General features: G+C 32.2%; 2 protein-coding genes across 3 annotated transcripts; both read left to right on the top strand.

The window, feature by feature from the left end:
• The first annotated feature begins 3,393 nt into the window (after positions 1–3,393).
• Positions 3,394–6,331, top strand: LOC105828705 (retinol dehydrogenase 12). Of its 2 annotated transcripts, none has more exons than XM_036289813.1 (6): positions 3,394–3,659; positions 4,000–4,081; positions 4,271–4,575; positions 4,679–4,828; positions 4,999–5,091; positions 5,307–6,331. In XM_036289813.1, exons 1-6 carry the CDS (start codon positions 3,542–3,544, stop codon positions 5,462–5,464), a joined length of 906 nt encoding a protein of 301 aa, XP_036145706.1. In that variant the 5' UTR covers positions 3,394–3,541; the 3' UTR covers positions 5,465–6,331. The 2 variants fall into 2 exon arrangements, with proteins under 2 accessions (XP_036145706.1, XP_036145705.1); XM_036289812.1 differs by having other exon boundaries at positions 3,396–3,659; positions 4,999–5,209.
• Positions 6,332–9,682: 3,351 nt separating this feature from the next.
• Positions 9,683–12,978, top strand: LOC105827819 (retinol dehydrogenase 12). The gene is given in 7 exon segments (XM_036289814.1): positions 9,683–9,822; positions 10,447–10,582; positions 10,923–11,004; positions 11,185–11,489; positions 11,595–11,744; positions 11,910–12,120; positions 12,217–12,978. Coding segments are annotated over 6 exon segments (1,014 nt in total). The 5' UTR covers positions 9,683–9,822; positions 10,447–10,464; the 3' UTR covers positions 12,365–12,978.
• The last annotated feature ends 4,706 nt before the right edge of the window (positions 12,979–17,684 follow it).

Below are 17,684 nucleotides of genomic sequence, written 5' to 3'. Positions count from 1 at the left end.
CTCGGGGAATTTGTGACCGCTTCCGGAGGATATCTACGGCGCGTGCGGGTGGGTATTCCGGGTCTAACCCATTTTTTCGTTGAGTACTATTTATGTACACCATCTGGATGTAAATATTCATGCGGGACGCGCGTGCATATTTGCCGTGCGCCGCGTTCCTCGCCACGGCGAATCGAAATAAATGCCCGTCTCGCGGAAACTGAAATTTCAACCCGCGCGAGATGCGCGCCCGGTGCTCTTCGATCGGACGGGGACGCCCGCCCGCCCGATGTTTTATTCCCGTCTTCGATATACTTCAGCCCGACGGGAACTGTGTTATCGTAACTCACATTTGTCTACTTTCGCCGGTTCGGGCGCGTCGATTTTTATCTCTTTTTAACTCTGCGGCGAGCGGTCTCCTAACGAAGAGCTGCAAAAATTAATGCGGTAGAGAAATAATTCCAGAAAGCTTGATTCAGTTATTTTCCACGAAGAGACAGACAACTTTGGGAATTGATCTAAATATTATCCAAAGAAAGAAATTTTATTAGAAAAAAATATGGAAAAGTTTAACAACGTAGTTGAAGTTTGGAGTGCTCTCGAAGCGAAAAATAAACATTTGTTTAATTATGTATAAAGCAAAAAAAGCAAAAAACTATTCAAAAATACATTTATAAGCAAAATAATAAAATTATAACAAAAAATAATTTAAAAAATGACAAAAAACCAATTTTTAGGAGAACAGTACTTCATCTTGTGTCTAAATGTATAAATGCAACAATGTCTGTAATTCCTAACTATGAGAAAAAATAACAGTGTGCTAATAGTCACATTTCAGAAATGCTCCATTTAAAAGGAAAGTTTCTGAACATGTTTGTAAGACAGATTAAAAATGTCTAATGGCTGCTTCTGCGTTTTATGCCAAAATATACGCAGTTAATTGTGCATAACTGAGAATATGCGAAATGATTCTGGCATTCCAGAATTTATAGTATACTCTCTGAATTTCTTAGAGTGAAAATACTGACACTACAATTTTTCGAGTGATTTTCCACTCCAATAAAAGTTAAAAATTTACTCTATTAGAGTGAATTCCACATTTTATTGAGTAAAAAATCACTCGAAAAATTGTAGTGGCAGTATTTTCACTCTAAGAAATTTAGAGAGTACATTTAAGCACAGTTAGGCACCGTCGATTCAAAAATGAAAAGTCGGCTTGCTTTTCCGTCGAGATTTCGTGCAAAATCGCACGTATGCTTATAACGCATAACTTATCCCACAAAGCCTATGCGAATGCACACACCTGTTCCGACTTCCGCGTTCTTGTGTACGGCGGGAGAAAGGCCGGCTCTTTTGCCATTGTAATTCGGTAGCCTCCGGGCTCTCTTTCTCCCTGGATTGGCCGTACTCCGCTGACCACGCGAGAAACGGTAAATAGATGGATACGGGCGGAACGGAACAATGGCGAGATATAGGTAATGTCGGCTGAAAGAAGGATGCACCGTCTAGGTTTTCACGTCTTACGCAGATTGGATGCAAAAAAAGAAACGGACAAAATGACAGCAAATGAGTCTTATTAAAGATTTTATCGTGCGCAAATAATGGTACTCTACTAATAGTATACTATTTAATCAATCTCCCTCAGATATTCCTTATAATAAATATTAGGACAATTTCTTAATTGTCTCTGAATTTTTCAGGCTAGGCAGTAATTTTAAGAAGTCCGCTTTTCCGGTCTCATAATCCCCATAATGAACGTTCATAAAAATCGAGTTTGTCGTAAAAGAACTTGAAATATTCTACAACATTATCTTACGTAAAATTCTATGGTCTACTAACTGGAGAAAGTAAAGTATTTCAACAAAAGAAGCGAAAGTTCTGCAATGAGACGTAAAACTCGCGTGGATATGTAAAACACCACAATCCTCTCGCAGAGTCCGTCACTGGCGTAATGTCTTCGGAACGGAAACCCGCGGTCGTTTCCACTTAAGACATATAAAAAATATAAATGTTATAGCGTGCAGTTAGACCATTCGCGCTTGCGATTCGTAGCCGAGGCGATTTGTCCGAGAATTTCACTAATGTACTCGCGGGACCGAGCGAAGAATTAACGACGCGCCTACGAGGTGCCGACATTCAAGGTTACTCACGAGATAACGCGAGTTTCCCATCGACACGAGGTAAAGCAACCGGGCACATACCAAATATTTATACCTGCGATTACACGCGAGGAAGCCCCCGAGGATAAGAGCAACTATGCTTCGCAGAAGGCGGCGGCGATGGAGGCCTGCAGCTCTGCACCTCCTCTCGATGCCGGAAATAAATAAACTGAATTTCCTTCCCGCTGAGGATATCACAGGCGTTCGGTGGCTCCGAGGCTACGGATGTTGATGTTTCGTACAGCTCGCGAGAAGCTTGAAACCGTGGCAAGGAACCCTTGGGGCACCTCGCCGGTGCTCTTGGAAGTTCCATTCCTCGCGTGCGTCGCTTTGTTTTAATACGGCGAAGTAATGGGATTGTTGCGAGCAGCGGCTCTCGCCTGCTGTCGCCGTCACGGACAGTGTCTGGTGAAAATGACAGTGTAACCCATGGCACGACTTTGACCGGATGAGTGCTCGTGACGTAATTATCAAAATGGAGCTCCGCTGTGTAAAAACTACACACTTGATTTTGTTTACAACGTTATTAATAATGAATTGACTATTTGTACGTTCTCTGTTAGATTTCGCAATTTTGTACTCGTTTGTCGAATAACCACACGCTTCATATTCTTATGTAAATTAAAAGATTAACAACAGGTAATTGCCCGACGTAAACGATCTTTATTATAAAGGCATATATGTAACAATAGATGTAATAAAATGTAATTGTATTTCGTAGAAACAAATATAAAATTGTGAAATCGAACAGAGGACGTAAACCGATAGTAAGTAAATTTCAAATTGTACACTATGTATATAAACGCAAATTAATTGTAAAAAACATGGATTAATTATAAATGTATTTATTAACTATGTATATTTTTACTCTAATACAATATAAAACAAAAGTCAAAATTAAAATGCAATATATTCTCTAAGTAATAAAACTAAATAAAATTTGAGAAATACAGGGCCAACAAACCGCGCGAGATTTTAAATGCGATAGAAGTTTTTATACGAAAAATAATTAATCGGCATCACATTTAATGTACGTTTTGGCCAGAAATATGGTCATCTTCAATGTATGAGAATTACAAAAATGTTCATAGTGTTTGCTTATTACAAATTCACAACAAAACAAAAGTATTAAACAGCTATAAAATTAACAGCCCATATGGCAACTTTAGTATGATTTAATTTGCATAGATGTGGTTTGTGTACATACGTTGGATAAGTACTTTTTGTTGTACCTTGTCTATATATGCATAGAAACTCTATATAAGAACATGAACCATCAGTATATAGTTAGTTCAAAACATCAAGCACAAAACTGAATAGACGAGTAAAATCGATAGTGAGTAGATTTGATAGAAATAATCAATTACATATTGGTAACGTTGCAGATAAAAAAGCATTTTAAAATGTTATTTTTCCATAAAATGTGTACGAGCAAAGCACGTCTTGACGGCAAAATTGTTGTGATAACGGGGGCAAGTGATGGTATCGGCAAAGAAACTGCCAGAGATTTATACGCGAGAGGTAATATTTAATTTAAAATAATAATTTAAGTTATCATAATTTAAGTTTTAAACTTTGAAATTCAAATAAATGTTATAATAATATAAATGCAATATTTTGTTCTAATTAAAAGATAATAATAATGTCAAAATATATGCCTATTCACTGTTGCATAACTATATATCAAAATTTTAAAACAAAAATATAACACTATATTCATTCTTTTACTGGAATAATAGATTTCTTGAGTTGTTCCGTGCTTTATTTATAACTTCATAAGAATTTTTTTATCTCTATAAAAATATTCACCTCAATAAATAATATTCTTGAACGCATTTTTGTAAATAACATATGTATTTAGGTGCTAGGGTAATTCTGGCTTGTAGAAATATGGAAAAGACATATAAAGCAGTTGAAGATATAAAGAATAATCCACCTTCATGGTAAGATTATCTTCAAGATATAAACTTGTAAATATAAACTTCAAGATATAAACTATGAACCTGATTATTATCAAGATACAAACTGAGAATTAATTAAATTAATTTCTATTTATTTTATTTATATTTATCTTGGTTAAATTTTTGTATATTATGGAAAATGATGTGGTTCATAAATCAATGACTATTTAGGATCACAAAGGATGAATATAAGAATAATGTAGGCGAGCTTGCGATTTATTTTTTGGATCTAAGTAGTTTGAAGAGTGTAAAAAAGTGCGCTAAAAACTTGTTGACAAACGAAGCAGCTATTCACGTACTTATAAATAATGCAGGTGTGGCTGCGTATCCGTACGAAAAAACAGAAGATGGAAATCAAATGACAATACAAGTCAACCATCTTAGCCATTTTCTTTTGACACTTTTACTTTTGCCAAAAATGCAATTGTCTTCTCCCGACTGCAGAATAGTCAACGTTTCATCAGTTTTTCATTTTAGTATGTATAATATTGTGGAGACTTTAAAAGTTAACTAAAATGTCTTTCACTTGCATCCGAGATTTTCATTTAAATTATAATTATTTAAAAAATTCTATTTTAGTTGGCGACACAGATACCGATAATATTAATTTGGAGACACAATCTTCTTTTTATACACAATTTTTTTCTTCTTATAAAATAATAAAATTATATGCACGAACCAAACTAGCAAACATTCTTTTCACTAAAGAACTTGCTCGTCGATTAAGAGGTATGGATCAAAAACGTTATGAATTAGAATAAACCATATTTTTAAATACTGATCAATCAATATTTGTCAAATAATTGTTAATAATATGTTATAAAAAAAATTAGAGTTTATCATCAATGTTATGAGAAATTTTACAAAATATAAAAAATTGCACAAGTTTCAATTTTCAGATGCAAATATTCATGGAATAAACGTATATTCTTTACATCCTGGTGCTATATTGACTAATATATGGCAGAATATGCATAATATACCATTTATAGGTACAGTTCTTAAATTTATTTTTAAGTTGTTTTATAAAAATGTTGAAGAGGGAGCGCAAACAACAATATACTGTTCGTTGGATGAAAAGACATCCAACGAGACCGGACTTTATTATTCGTAAGAATAAATATATGTTATACAAAATTATTTCTATAAAAAATATAATCATAACTTATTTAATTCCGTATCTCATTGTATTTTTTTTTTTTTTTAGAAATTGCGCTATTGCAACTGCATCTCAAAAAGCAAATAATCATCGAGATGCTGAAAAATTGTGGAATATATCCTGTCGTCTTTTACATTTGGAACCAGAAGAAAATTTTACCACGTTTTTGGAAACTGTTTCACATCAAATGCTTTAGATTTTATTAATTCTATTTATATTAATATCTTATAATACTAAACAAACAATGAATAATGTTTTTACTTTACCGAGTTTTCTTCAGCGTAAATATTAACTCAAACTTCATTCATATTAATGACATTGTGCATATAATATTATAAAAAAACGCGTAACTCGTGTAATACTGTCATCAATAAATTAATGGAACAAATGTATTTTTAAAACAAAAAAATTATTAAAAAAAAATATTAAAAAATTGTGTATATTATAGTAAATCAGCAGGAAACGTAATGCGCAATTCATATAATCAACGTATTAACATTATAATTTCCTAATTAATATAAGTAACAATTTACATAATTAACATCTTGATATACATTAATATTAAGTTTTGTACTAAGTTATATATACTTTTTTATATTTCTTTTTATTTTTGCACATTGTAAGAGAAAATCTTGAATTTGATTATCTTATTATAAAACAACCATAATTGTAAAACGTAACCGTATATGAAATAAAAGATAAAATAACTTTTTATAACCAATAATTAAAACCAAGAATACACAAACTTTAAAGTCGACACACTGGGAAAATCTTTATTCAGTTTCCAGTCACAGGTGATTGGAAACTGGATAAAGATTTTGCTAGTATAGTGTGTCGACGTTAAAGTTTGTGTATTCTTCATATATATATATATATATATAAATTTAAGTATATTTTGCTTGTACACTTTTCTCAAGCTCAGGGTTAGCTGGAAAATTCCAGTGGGTGGAAAAAACCATGGTAAATTCCGGTTTTTACCATCCCGGACTTTATCCAAGTGGAATAAACTGGCAAAAACTAAAATAATAAATATGTGACACCGACGAATCGGTATCACGTCTTTTCTCTCATTACACGATCCTCATTTTTTTTGCTTCTCCTCGTCCGCCTCCGCACACCTCCGACAAAAGACGCTAGCAACATAGCCGCATAGCGCGCTTACCTATGACCAAACGACTCGCGGATTTCACGGTGTCGTGTGCTTATACGACTCTTTTCACGTAGTTTTATTTAAATAATTATATTATACGTTTATTGATTACTATATAATAGATAGTGGTTAATATGAATAATTTGAAAAACACGTTAGGAGGAAGAAGCAAAGATGCTGTGTGGGCTCATTTTGAATCCTGTTCTGTTAATAACATTATTAAGCAGAAATGTATTGCTTGTGGAACAATGGTGAGTGCAAAAGCTCCACGACTGAAGCAACATATTCAAAAGTGTAAGATTACGAAAAATACCACTAAAACGGACGAAGACGATAAATTAATAAATGAAGACAAATTAGACGATGATTTGGAAGAACTGCCAAAAAGTAAAAGACAACGACTCGACACTGAATCACCTTCATGCTCCTATGTTTTGAAGCAGCCATCGATGATAAATTATATAACCAAAAGTACAACTGCACAGAAAGAAGAACTGGATAAGAAAGTTGTAAAATTCTTTTATGCTTGCAACATACCTTTTAGAGTCTCTGAAAATAAACATTTTAAAGAGTTAATTCAAGCTTTACGACCAGGATATGAACCTCCTAACAGAAAACGATTATCTGAAGATTTATTAAATAAAACTCATGATGAAATAACGAATAAAATGCAAACAGAACTAAAAGGGAAAACAGTTACATTAATGCAAGATGGTTGGAGCAATATACATAATACTCCAGTTATTGCGAATGTTTTGTCTACTGGCAAATCATCTTATTTTTTATCGGCAATTGATTGTGGCTCTAATGTAAAATCTGCAGATTACTGTTTAAAATTGGCAAGTGCAGCCATTGAAGAAGCCGCTACTAAATTTGACTGTAAAGTACGGAGTTTTGTTTCGGATAACGAGAAGAAAATGGTCTTAGTAAGAAAAAATTTAACAGAACTATATAAGGATGAAAAGTTTATATCTTTGAAAAGATCTAAAAGTTTATATGGCTGTAGTTCACACTACTTGAATTTAGTTGGCAAAGAAATTTTTAAAATAAAAAATATCAGAGATATGATAACAAATATTATAGAAGTCCAAAAATACTTCAGAAATCATCATTGTGCAGGAGCATGGCTAAAGAATTATGAAGGATCGTGTAAACCTCAATTACCGGGTGAAACAAGATGGAATAGCCAGTTAAAATGTATAGAGACTTTTATTCGTAATCGACAATTTTTTCTTCAAATAGTTGATGAGCATGAAAAACAAATTGATGATAAGATTGCTCGTATTATTAATAATATTATCATTTATAAAGAAGCAAAATCTTTATGCAGCCAATTAATTCATATAGCAAATGCACTTGACAAGGTAAATTAAAAAAATATCTTTTTTTTAAATTATATATTATAAAAAATATTATATATTTTATTAAAAAGCAGGGTAGTAATTAGTTAAAAAGTTGAAAGTTAATAATAAAGTTAAAAAATTAATAACTTTTAATTTAATTTAATTAATTTTAAATGACTTAATTTTTAACTTTAACTAGTTATTTTTGAAACGTATAACTTTAACTTATTAACTTTTTCCTAAATTAAAAATTTTATCTAGGCGAAAATGCATTCCTGCATGAAAACATTTTTTTTGTTATTTTATATAACTAATATTATAACTAATTTACAAAAAATAAAATATTGAATATATTTGATGATCAATGCTGTAATTATGTTAGTAATCTAAATTAGATAAATTATATAGCTTTTTAATTTAATATAAAGCTTCTTAAAATTAACTTATATTTTAACATAAGTTAAATTAATCCTAACGTAATTTTAATTGAGTTAGTATTTCATTTATGTAACTTTTAATTTAACTGAATTAATTTTATAATCATTAACTTTAACTTAATTTAGTTAAAAAAATATATTAACTTACCCAACTCTGTTAAAAAGAAATGCAATTTTTTCTAATTTTATTATTTTTACAGTTATTATTTACTTATAGTATATTTTTATTTTAATATAAAAACTTTTTTTAACATTTAAAAATTAAAAAGTTAAAATTTAACTTAAATTTTATAATATAATTTCATTAAATTTGTACTGTCAAGCTGAAGAGTGTAATTTAGCAGATTGTACCAATTTATGGATAAACTTGGTGAATAATGAAGAGTTAGAACCATATAAAAATATTATAGTAAAAAGATTTTCCGAAGCTATATATATTACACCTGCGCATATGTTAGCGTATTTACTGCACCCACAATAATAATGGTCGAAAATTGTCAAAAGAACAAGAAGAAACTGCGCGGAATTATGCAGCAGAATTGTCACCTGATTTTTTACCATTCATTATAGCTTTTCAAGCAGAAGCTGAACCATTTCCAAAATCTTTATTTTTGAAAAAGCTAAAAATCTAAATGTGAAAACATGGTGGAAAGCATTGCAAAAAAATGATAATTTTCCTGTTGACTTTATTAATTTTGTAACGCATTTGCATAATTGTCCAGCAAGTTCAGCATCAATAGAGCGAGTATTTTCAAATTTAAGTTTCATCCAAAATAAAATCTGTAACAAATTAGGAGTAGAAACAACAAATAAACTAGCTTTTTGTTACAAATTATTGAATGGTAAATCCGAACCAGATTTGTGTTGGTAAATAAAACATTTTAACTTTTACTATTTATTTTTCTATTATCGTACTATTATCTACTTTTATTATATATGATGTTTTCTTATTTTAATATGAACAAATTAAAATAAAAGTATTATATACATAGTTAAGATTATAAGGATATATCTAGGACACACAACACACACATCGCTTGTAAATTAAGATCGATAAAATATCGATAAGAAGATTTTCTATTTCTTTTATAATAAATTATACTTTATAATAAATAATATTCAACAATCTGTAACAAATAATTATTTCCACATATTTTATTTTTAAATTAATTTATTAGATTAATCATCGTGAGATTTAATTTGCATAAGTTCGCAATTAAAGAACAGTCTGTGAATTAGAATTCCCGACTACAATGTTGATTCTCACCGGTTATATTATAGACGAGATTAGTTTTTGCCAGTTTTTGCCGGTTTTTTCCGGAAAATACCAGTTTTTACCACTGGCATAAATTAAAAAAAAAAAAAAAAAAAAAAATTTACCAACCCTACTCAAGCTGGTTTCAACAATATAATTGCTTTATCACTGTAATTATTGTGAAAGATCTAAAATAATGATATGAAAAACAATAATTATAGTAATAAATATTCATGTAATAGACTTTGAAACCTACTACAATTTCCGTTAAAATTGAAACGCAGTTGCATTTTATTTTTACATCATTTTTCATTGCGGCGCAGATCAATACGGTTGTTCACTATACACAACACATTTGAAATTGATCTACGACATACAGGTGAGTTCATGTTTTATCTTTTATGACAATTGCTATTAATTTTTCATCATTCTTTTCTTATTATTATTTATTAATTAAAATTAATTATAATATATAGCATATATACTACATGGTTAATTTACATAGACTTATACATATCTATACCGAAGATTTATAACAATTTTAAGTTTGATATCAGATTTAATTCGCAATCATCGGGAATACATGACAATTTTTTTAATATTATGACTTTCTTTATATTTTGACTTATTTTAAATCTTATTTTACTGCGTTTTAAAATTATAACTTAATTTTACTTTAAATGTCGCGTTGCAACCTTGGTTTCATATTAATTTAGTACTGACAGTATTATACGAGTCATGAGGTTTTCCGTAATATTATTTGTATATTATTGTTAAATGTAAATTAAGTTATTCACAATACAGAAAACTCCATAACATCGAAACTTCGGATAATTACTTTTTGTTGTGATTTGTCTATATACAAATAGAAACTCTATATAAGAATATGAACCATCAGCATATAGTTAGTTCAAAACATCAAGCACAAAACTGAATAGACGAGTAAAATCGATAGTGAGTAGATTTGATAGAAATAATCATTTACATATTGGTAACGTTGCAGATAAAAAAGAATTAAAAAATGTCATTTTTCCATAAAATGTGTACGAGCAAAGCACGTCTTGACGGCAAAATTGTTGTGATAACGGGGGCAAGTGATGGTATCGGCAAAGAAACTGCCAGAGATTTATACGCGAGAGGTAATATTTAATTTGAAATAATAATTTAAGTTGTCATAATTTAAGTTTTAAACTTTGAAATTCAAATAAATGTTATAATAACATAAATGCAATATTTTGTTTCTAATTAAAAGATAGTAATAATGCCAAAAAATATGCCTGTCCACTGTTTCATAACTATATATCAAAATTTTATAACAGAAATATAACACAATATTAATCCTTCTACTAAAATAATAGGTTTCTTGAGTTATTCTGTGCATTATTTGTAACTCTATAAAAATTTTTTTATCTCTATAAAAATATTCACCGCAATAAATAATATTCTTGAACGCATTTTTGTAAATAACATATGATTTAGGTGCTAGAGTAATTCTGGCTTGTAGAAATATGGAAAAGACAAATAAAGCAGTTGAAGATATAAAGAATAATCCACCTTCATGGTAAGATTATCTTCAAAATATAAACTTGTAAATATAAACTTGAAAATATAAACTATAAATCTAATTATTGCCAAGATACAAACTGAGAATTAATTTCTATTTATTTTATTTATATTTATCTTGGTTAAATTTTTGTATATTATGGAAAATGATGTGGTTCATAAATCAATGACTATTTAGGATCACAAAGGATGAATATAAGAATAATGTAGGCGAGCTTGCGATTTATTTTTTGGATCTAAGTAGTTTGAAGAGTGTAAAAAAGTGCGCTAAAAACTTGTTGACAAACGAAGCAGCTATTCACATACTTATAAATAATGCCGGTGTGGCTGCGTACCCGTACGAAAAAACAGAAGATGGAAATCAAATGACAATACAAGTCAACCATCTTAGCCATTTTCTTTTGACACTTCTGCTTTTGCCAAAAATGCAATTGTCTTCTCCCGACTGCAGAATAGTCAATGTTTCATCATTTATACATTGTAGTATGTATAATATCGTGGAGACTTTAAAAATAAACTAAAAAGTCTTTCACTTATATCCGAGATTTTCATTTAAAAGGTATAATTACAAAAAAAATTATGTTTCAGTCGGCGACATAGATATCGATAATATTAATTGAGAGACACAATCTTCTTTTTATAGACAATTTTTTTCTTCTTATCAAATATTTAAATTATATGCACGAACCAAACTAGCAAACATTCTTTTCACTAAAGAACTCGCTCGTCGATTAAAAGGTATGGATCAAAAACGTTATCAATTAGAATAAACCATATTTTTTAATACTGATCAATATTTGTCAAACAATTATTAATAATGTTATAAAGAAAAATTAGAGTTTATCATCATTGTTATGAGAAATTTTACAAAATATAAAAAATTGCACAAGTTTTAATTTTCAGATGCAAATATTCATGGAATAAACGTATATTCTTTACATCCTGGTTTTATATTGACTAATATATGGCAGAATATGCATAATGTACCATTGATAGGTACAGTTCTTAAATTTACTTTTAAGTTGTTATATAAAAATGTTGAAGAGGGAGCGCAAACAACAATATACTGTTCGTTGGATGAAAAGACATCCAACGAGACCGGACTTTATTATTCGTAAGAATAAATACATGTTATACAAAATTATTTCTATAAAAAATATAATTATAATATATATTTAAATCCGTATCTCTCTGTATTTTTCTTTTTTAGAAATTGCGCTATTGCAACTGCATCTCAAAAAGCAAATAATCATCGAGATGCTGAAAAATTGTGGAATATATCCTGTCGTCTTTTACATTTGGAACCAGAAGAAAATTTTACCACGTTTTTGGAAACTGTTTCACATCAAATGCTTTAGATTCTAGATATTCACTCAAAATTTAAAACTTCAATATAATAAGTTTACTGTAGTAAGTTCTAGAGCTTAGCAATAAAATTCAAGTTAAATTTTGAATAATTAATTAAATTTTATTAGTTAAATTTTATCGTAATGATAATTAGAGGTAGCTCAAACAAGTTTAGACATGTATAAAAATTACATAGTTACTTTTAGCAATTAGTAAAGATTGCCAAGAGGAATTTCATGTAAAAAAAATTAACGATAAGAATTTTGTCATATGAGTAACAACTTTTTTGTGTATACCGATATTATGTATACCTGACAAAAGAGTAAATAAGCACATATATTCAATTGTCAATAATTTTGGATAACGGTAACATAGTCATCTATTTTAAAGATTCTCCTGTTTATGCATTTCTTTTGTAAACATATTGAAATGCATAGAGATGCACTACATTTGTCTCCGTCATTGACACAGATGAGTTACGTTAAAATGATAAATACGACGAATTTACGGGAACGATGCGCACAGCATCGTATCAATTTCATTTGTTGAATTTTAAATCGAAAAGTCAATGTTTAAATCAATAACTACAAATACAATTTACAATAAAAAATTACGATAATGTTGAGTTGCTGGCGTTTTCTTTCTGTACTTTTGCTATTTTCTTTGTTCACATATTTGCATATTTTATTATACTTGTGGTAGGAATCGAACTTTACCGAGAATAGGTTTTGCAATATTGCACGTCGAGATAAGATCCGTAGAGCTGCGGCATCCTATGTTACCGCGCCGTAAAGATCCCGCGTAAATAATTCCTCCGCGCCGAGTTTCGCGAGTCGAAAGAAAACTTTCCCGGGCGATTTATATGATATACAATACACGCGGTTGAAAACGCTTTCGATCGCCGGTTCGCGCGATCGCGATGTTTTTCCGCGCGCGCGCCCGCATACTCCCGTGATAAGCTGAAATTAAAGAAAACCGCACAAACCGGTTCGATTCGCGATGCAGCGAGATGCAACAGCCGCGCGCACATCTGCCGCTGAACGAATGCGCCGCATCTGAGAGCGCACAAATGGTGATTACGAGAACAAAAGAGCGAACAGCGTGAATATATCCTTCGCAGTACGCCACCCCGGTGCGCGGCCGGCCTCTTTCTTTCCTCACCTCGTCCCCGTCCCTCTTTCACCGCCCTTTTTCGCAATTCGCGATCTTTTGTCTTCCTTTCGTTGACTCTCTCCGCCGAGCTTTTTGCTCTTTGCCTTTCGTCTATAATTCCTACCGTTTTTAGCACTCCTCTCGCATTTTTACTCCTGGCGAATTTCAACGTCAATGGCTTATTGTGAGCCGAATGAAAGGCGTGCTCGAAATAGTCATGCAATGACGACGCATAATGTCCGCATAATGAACGTTCGCGCTGATGAAACGAGACTTACGGGTCGCATAAAATAATTACGACTAAAGCTACACAAACGGAAGCAGCTGTGTAAGTACCGTTAAAAGCTGCTCGATGTAATCCATCTTCATAAATTAGTACGACATTAGTACATTAGTACTAATTTAAACAAAATTAGAGAACAGGCTAAACAACTGATACTTGAATACGATTTTGTAGTTACATAATAATCGTGATAATATTATGATATTGGGACGATTTTTCTACAATCTGATCGGATCGTAAAATTGAAATTTATAAGGATTTAATTCCGAAGAAGCAAATTTCTCTTTTGGATATGCAGATGTACATACCGTTTACGTTCCATCTCAGTTTTCTAGCATCTCGTGTAGATTTCTTTTACTTGTGGACTCAACCTGCAACAAAAGAAGCATAGCTCATTAAAACAAATGTAAAAAATAATCGAAAAAAAATAATCTCGCCGAAACTTGCGATATTTGACCGAAGAACTTTCTTTCGGGAGCAGCTCTGCAGCTCTATTTTTAATAGAATTTCACCGAACATTAGCTATCGATATCAAGATAGTTTAAGACCGTAAATCGCTAGACGGCAGAAGTTGGAGAAAAATGCCGTTGGTGTCGCGCGAGTGCATCGTAAATTACAGGCGCGATTTTGCCATTTCACGGTCGGTCCGCGCGGCGGTAAGTGTGACTACAGCTTCGAAACGACGCGGTGGTGCATTATACCCGCCCCGTTGATACAGCATGCCGAATTTCGAAACGAACAGACAGCGAAACTGCGACGAAAGTCAGGCGATTTGGCGAGCTGAGCCCTGCGCGCTGCATCCGCTCGGATTCGGAATAATTCGACAACGCCGCCGGGAAGGATTGCACACAAATCTCAGCCGCCGAAAACGGTTGTGCTCCCATCCACCCCCTCCCTCAAGTTATTTATCGGAGAATCGTAGATTATCGCCGATATGGAGACCATTGTGCCGGGGAAATTTGCTGTATTATTGTTGACTCGGGTTTATCGTCGGCGTTCCTCCAATATGACGCGCGGGTCTCGGTTCGGTTCGCTCCGATTCGCGGCAATATAATCCGGAGCACGAAAAGTCGTTGCTTAATTGAACGGGCTCTGATAAATATGAAGAGATAAGAAGCGTATCAGCAAGTCGGGAAAGAGACACGTCAAGAGAAAGGCAAATGAAACGTTAAAAGATTTCTCTTGGAAGAAAGCATCGTACTATATTCGATTCTTTATCAGGTTTGCCGTGGCTTTTTATCTCCATGTATTTGTATTCTTTTCATTTAACACGGACTCCATTTGTGTAATGCCCCGTAATAATTTCATATCGCCAGCATTGGTCACACACACACACAATTTTATTTGGGTGGCCTATAATTGGTCGCTCGAAAAAGATATTATCTCGGAGCATAATAAAAATATTGTCACACGCTTATTCGCAGCGACTATAAAATAAAGCATGGTATTCACGAGGCTGCTGACGATGAGGGTTTTTATGTCGGCGATGTGCTGATCGCGACTGAGTTATCCACTTCCGTTATCGCGCGGTTTGCTCTAATCTCTATTACTACTATCCGTATAACGAATCGAATATATGGCAGGCCTTCCCATAACCCGTTACGTAACGTTCGTGATCCCGGCGACGTACAGTGAGTTCGAATGAAATTCTATGTCTAATAAAAAAGGCTATGATCTCGAAATTTAAGTCAATTTCAATGCGTTTTTTTTTTTTTAATAAAAGCTAATAAAATTTAAAATAACTTTGTTGAACCAAAATTTCGTTTTTTTGCTTTTCTTTTTTTATTAAATTAGACAAAAGTCAGAATTAAGGGAAACAGAAAACAAAAATTTGGCTCAATAAAGTTGTTTTGAATTTTATTAGCTTATATTAATAAAAAACCGCATTGAAATTAGCTTAAATTTTGATCAAAACTGTAGTATTTTTTTTGAGACATGAAATTTCCTTCGACTTCACGATGCGACACAGGAAATTATTCAGGCATATCAGGGCGCTCTACCGAGAGAACGTCGCGCCGTTCCGCGACTTCTTCTGCAGCTCGTAAAGATATGGAACGCAATTCCCTTCATTTTGCATGGCCCAATAAATCGCGATTTGCCCTGTGCGCTTTATCCAGTTTTCCCTTGACTTGAATCACGACGGCACACCTAAACTACCATCTCGCGAGTAATCTAAGTAGATAAACGATAAGAAATAGCCGTTGCTTCTCATCATTCGTCTTAGATTAACTATAAAACGATCATTCAGATATTCCGTAAAATCCGCACTTCGTGGTTCATTCATGCGCGATATAAAAGTAATCGAAACTTGTCGCCCCAGATTTCGAGCACATAATGTATAATTATTTTATCAACGGCACGTTAAAAATAATCACGTTAGAGAAACTGTGTTCGGAAATCATTTGCCTCTGTATGTGTGTGTGTGTTCTCATTTACTTCTGTAAAGAAAAGTATGATACTTTATGATCGTTCGCATCAAAATTGTCGGCAAAGCTGTTGTCCGTGAGTTCCGAGAGTTGTGTTTGACGAAATTACGAAGTTATGACTGTAACGGTTGAATTAAGAATTTCACGAAGATTACATCGTTGATACCGAAAGACATGCGGCATGAAATACTAGCTGCCTTCGGTTGTGCGACCGACGAGTGGGGTCCCTTCTCGACCGAAAAGATTTGAACGTGTCGAAACCGGTTTGAGTAAATACACATCAGCGGCATGATCATTCTCTGTAATTTACAACGAAATTATAAATTTATCTAGGCATTACTTGTCCCCGCCAGACAATGGCTGAAATATCATCGAGAGGAAACGACAAAAAGATAACTCTGCCTTTCTTTGTTTGCTATCAGTATTTTAGAGTTGGTTACTGTTATAAGAATTTATCATCTTAATTCTTTTCTTTTATGAGTTACTAAAAACTAAAATAATCAACGTTCGACGTAGCTTATCGAATTTTTTAAACTAGTGTTTATCGAGTGTTTATTTAATTCTGAAACTAAAGAGTTCACGGAAAAAGAGAAAAGGTTTGTTATAATATATTTGATTCGTACACATTTTTAAGCTTTTTCTAAACTTTTATGCAAACTGCAATGTAGATGCTTTTCTGAAGAATAGATATATGAAAAATATCTGATTTTTATTTTTTACTCAACTATTAAAGTCTAGAGACGCGTGTTTCAAGCGCGGTGTTTTAATCGCACATTTGAGGACCTCCTGTCCAACATGGTGAAATTCGCGCAATGCGGTTACAAATATGTATGTATGTTGCAGCCACGCGTGTGACGTGCAATGAACCGGTTAACTCGCTACGAATTACGCACACGAGTCATCGTAAATAATGTCGTGTGCGAATCTTGGTGTTAAAGCGTCTATAACGAGGTTATTGTCACAAATTAAATCAAACACAGCACACCTGGCAAAACGCAACGGCATTATATGCAATGTCCCAACATTCGCAAACTCAATTTGAAATAATAGTCTTTGCTAAATTTATAAACTGTCAAAAGCCTATAATCACTTCTCTCTTTCTTTCTCTTTTTTAATTTACAATTTAGCATTAATATCTTAATGTATAATAATAAAAGTTAAAGTTAAAATTAAAAAAGTAAAACCCACTTGAGATAATTTACAAAGAGTCAAGTTTTATAATTTTATTGCATTTAAAAGCTTACACATTACTTTCATTACTTCGTCTGTAGAAAATTAACTTCAAATTAATTTAAAAAATTCTGTCTTATAATTGTTAAACTAAAATGCAGCATAATATTGAAATGTTTTAAGTACATATAAGCTTGCTAATTTTAAATTTGAGTTTTTGTGTACAATTTTTACCCGCAGCTTTTATGTCTTTCGAATTGTAAAAGTCCGCTCGATAAAATAACTTTATCTCGCCAAAAA

Source organism: Monomorium pharaonis, chromosome 7 (assembly GCF_013373865.1).
Source record: "Monomorium pharaonis isolate MP-MQ-018 chromosome 7, ASM1337386v2, whole genome shotgun sequence".
In the NCBI taxonomy this organism is placed as follows: Eukaryota; Metazoa; Arthropoda; class Insecta; order Hymenoptera; family Formicidae; genus Monomorium; species Monomorium pharaonis.
Note: the sequence above shows the minus strand (reverse complement) of the source record. Positions and strands in the feature narration are given on the sequence as shown.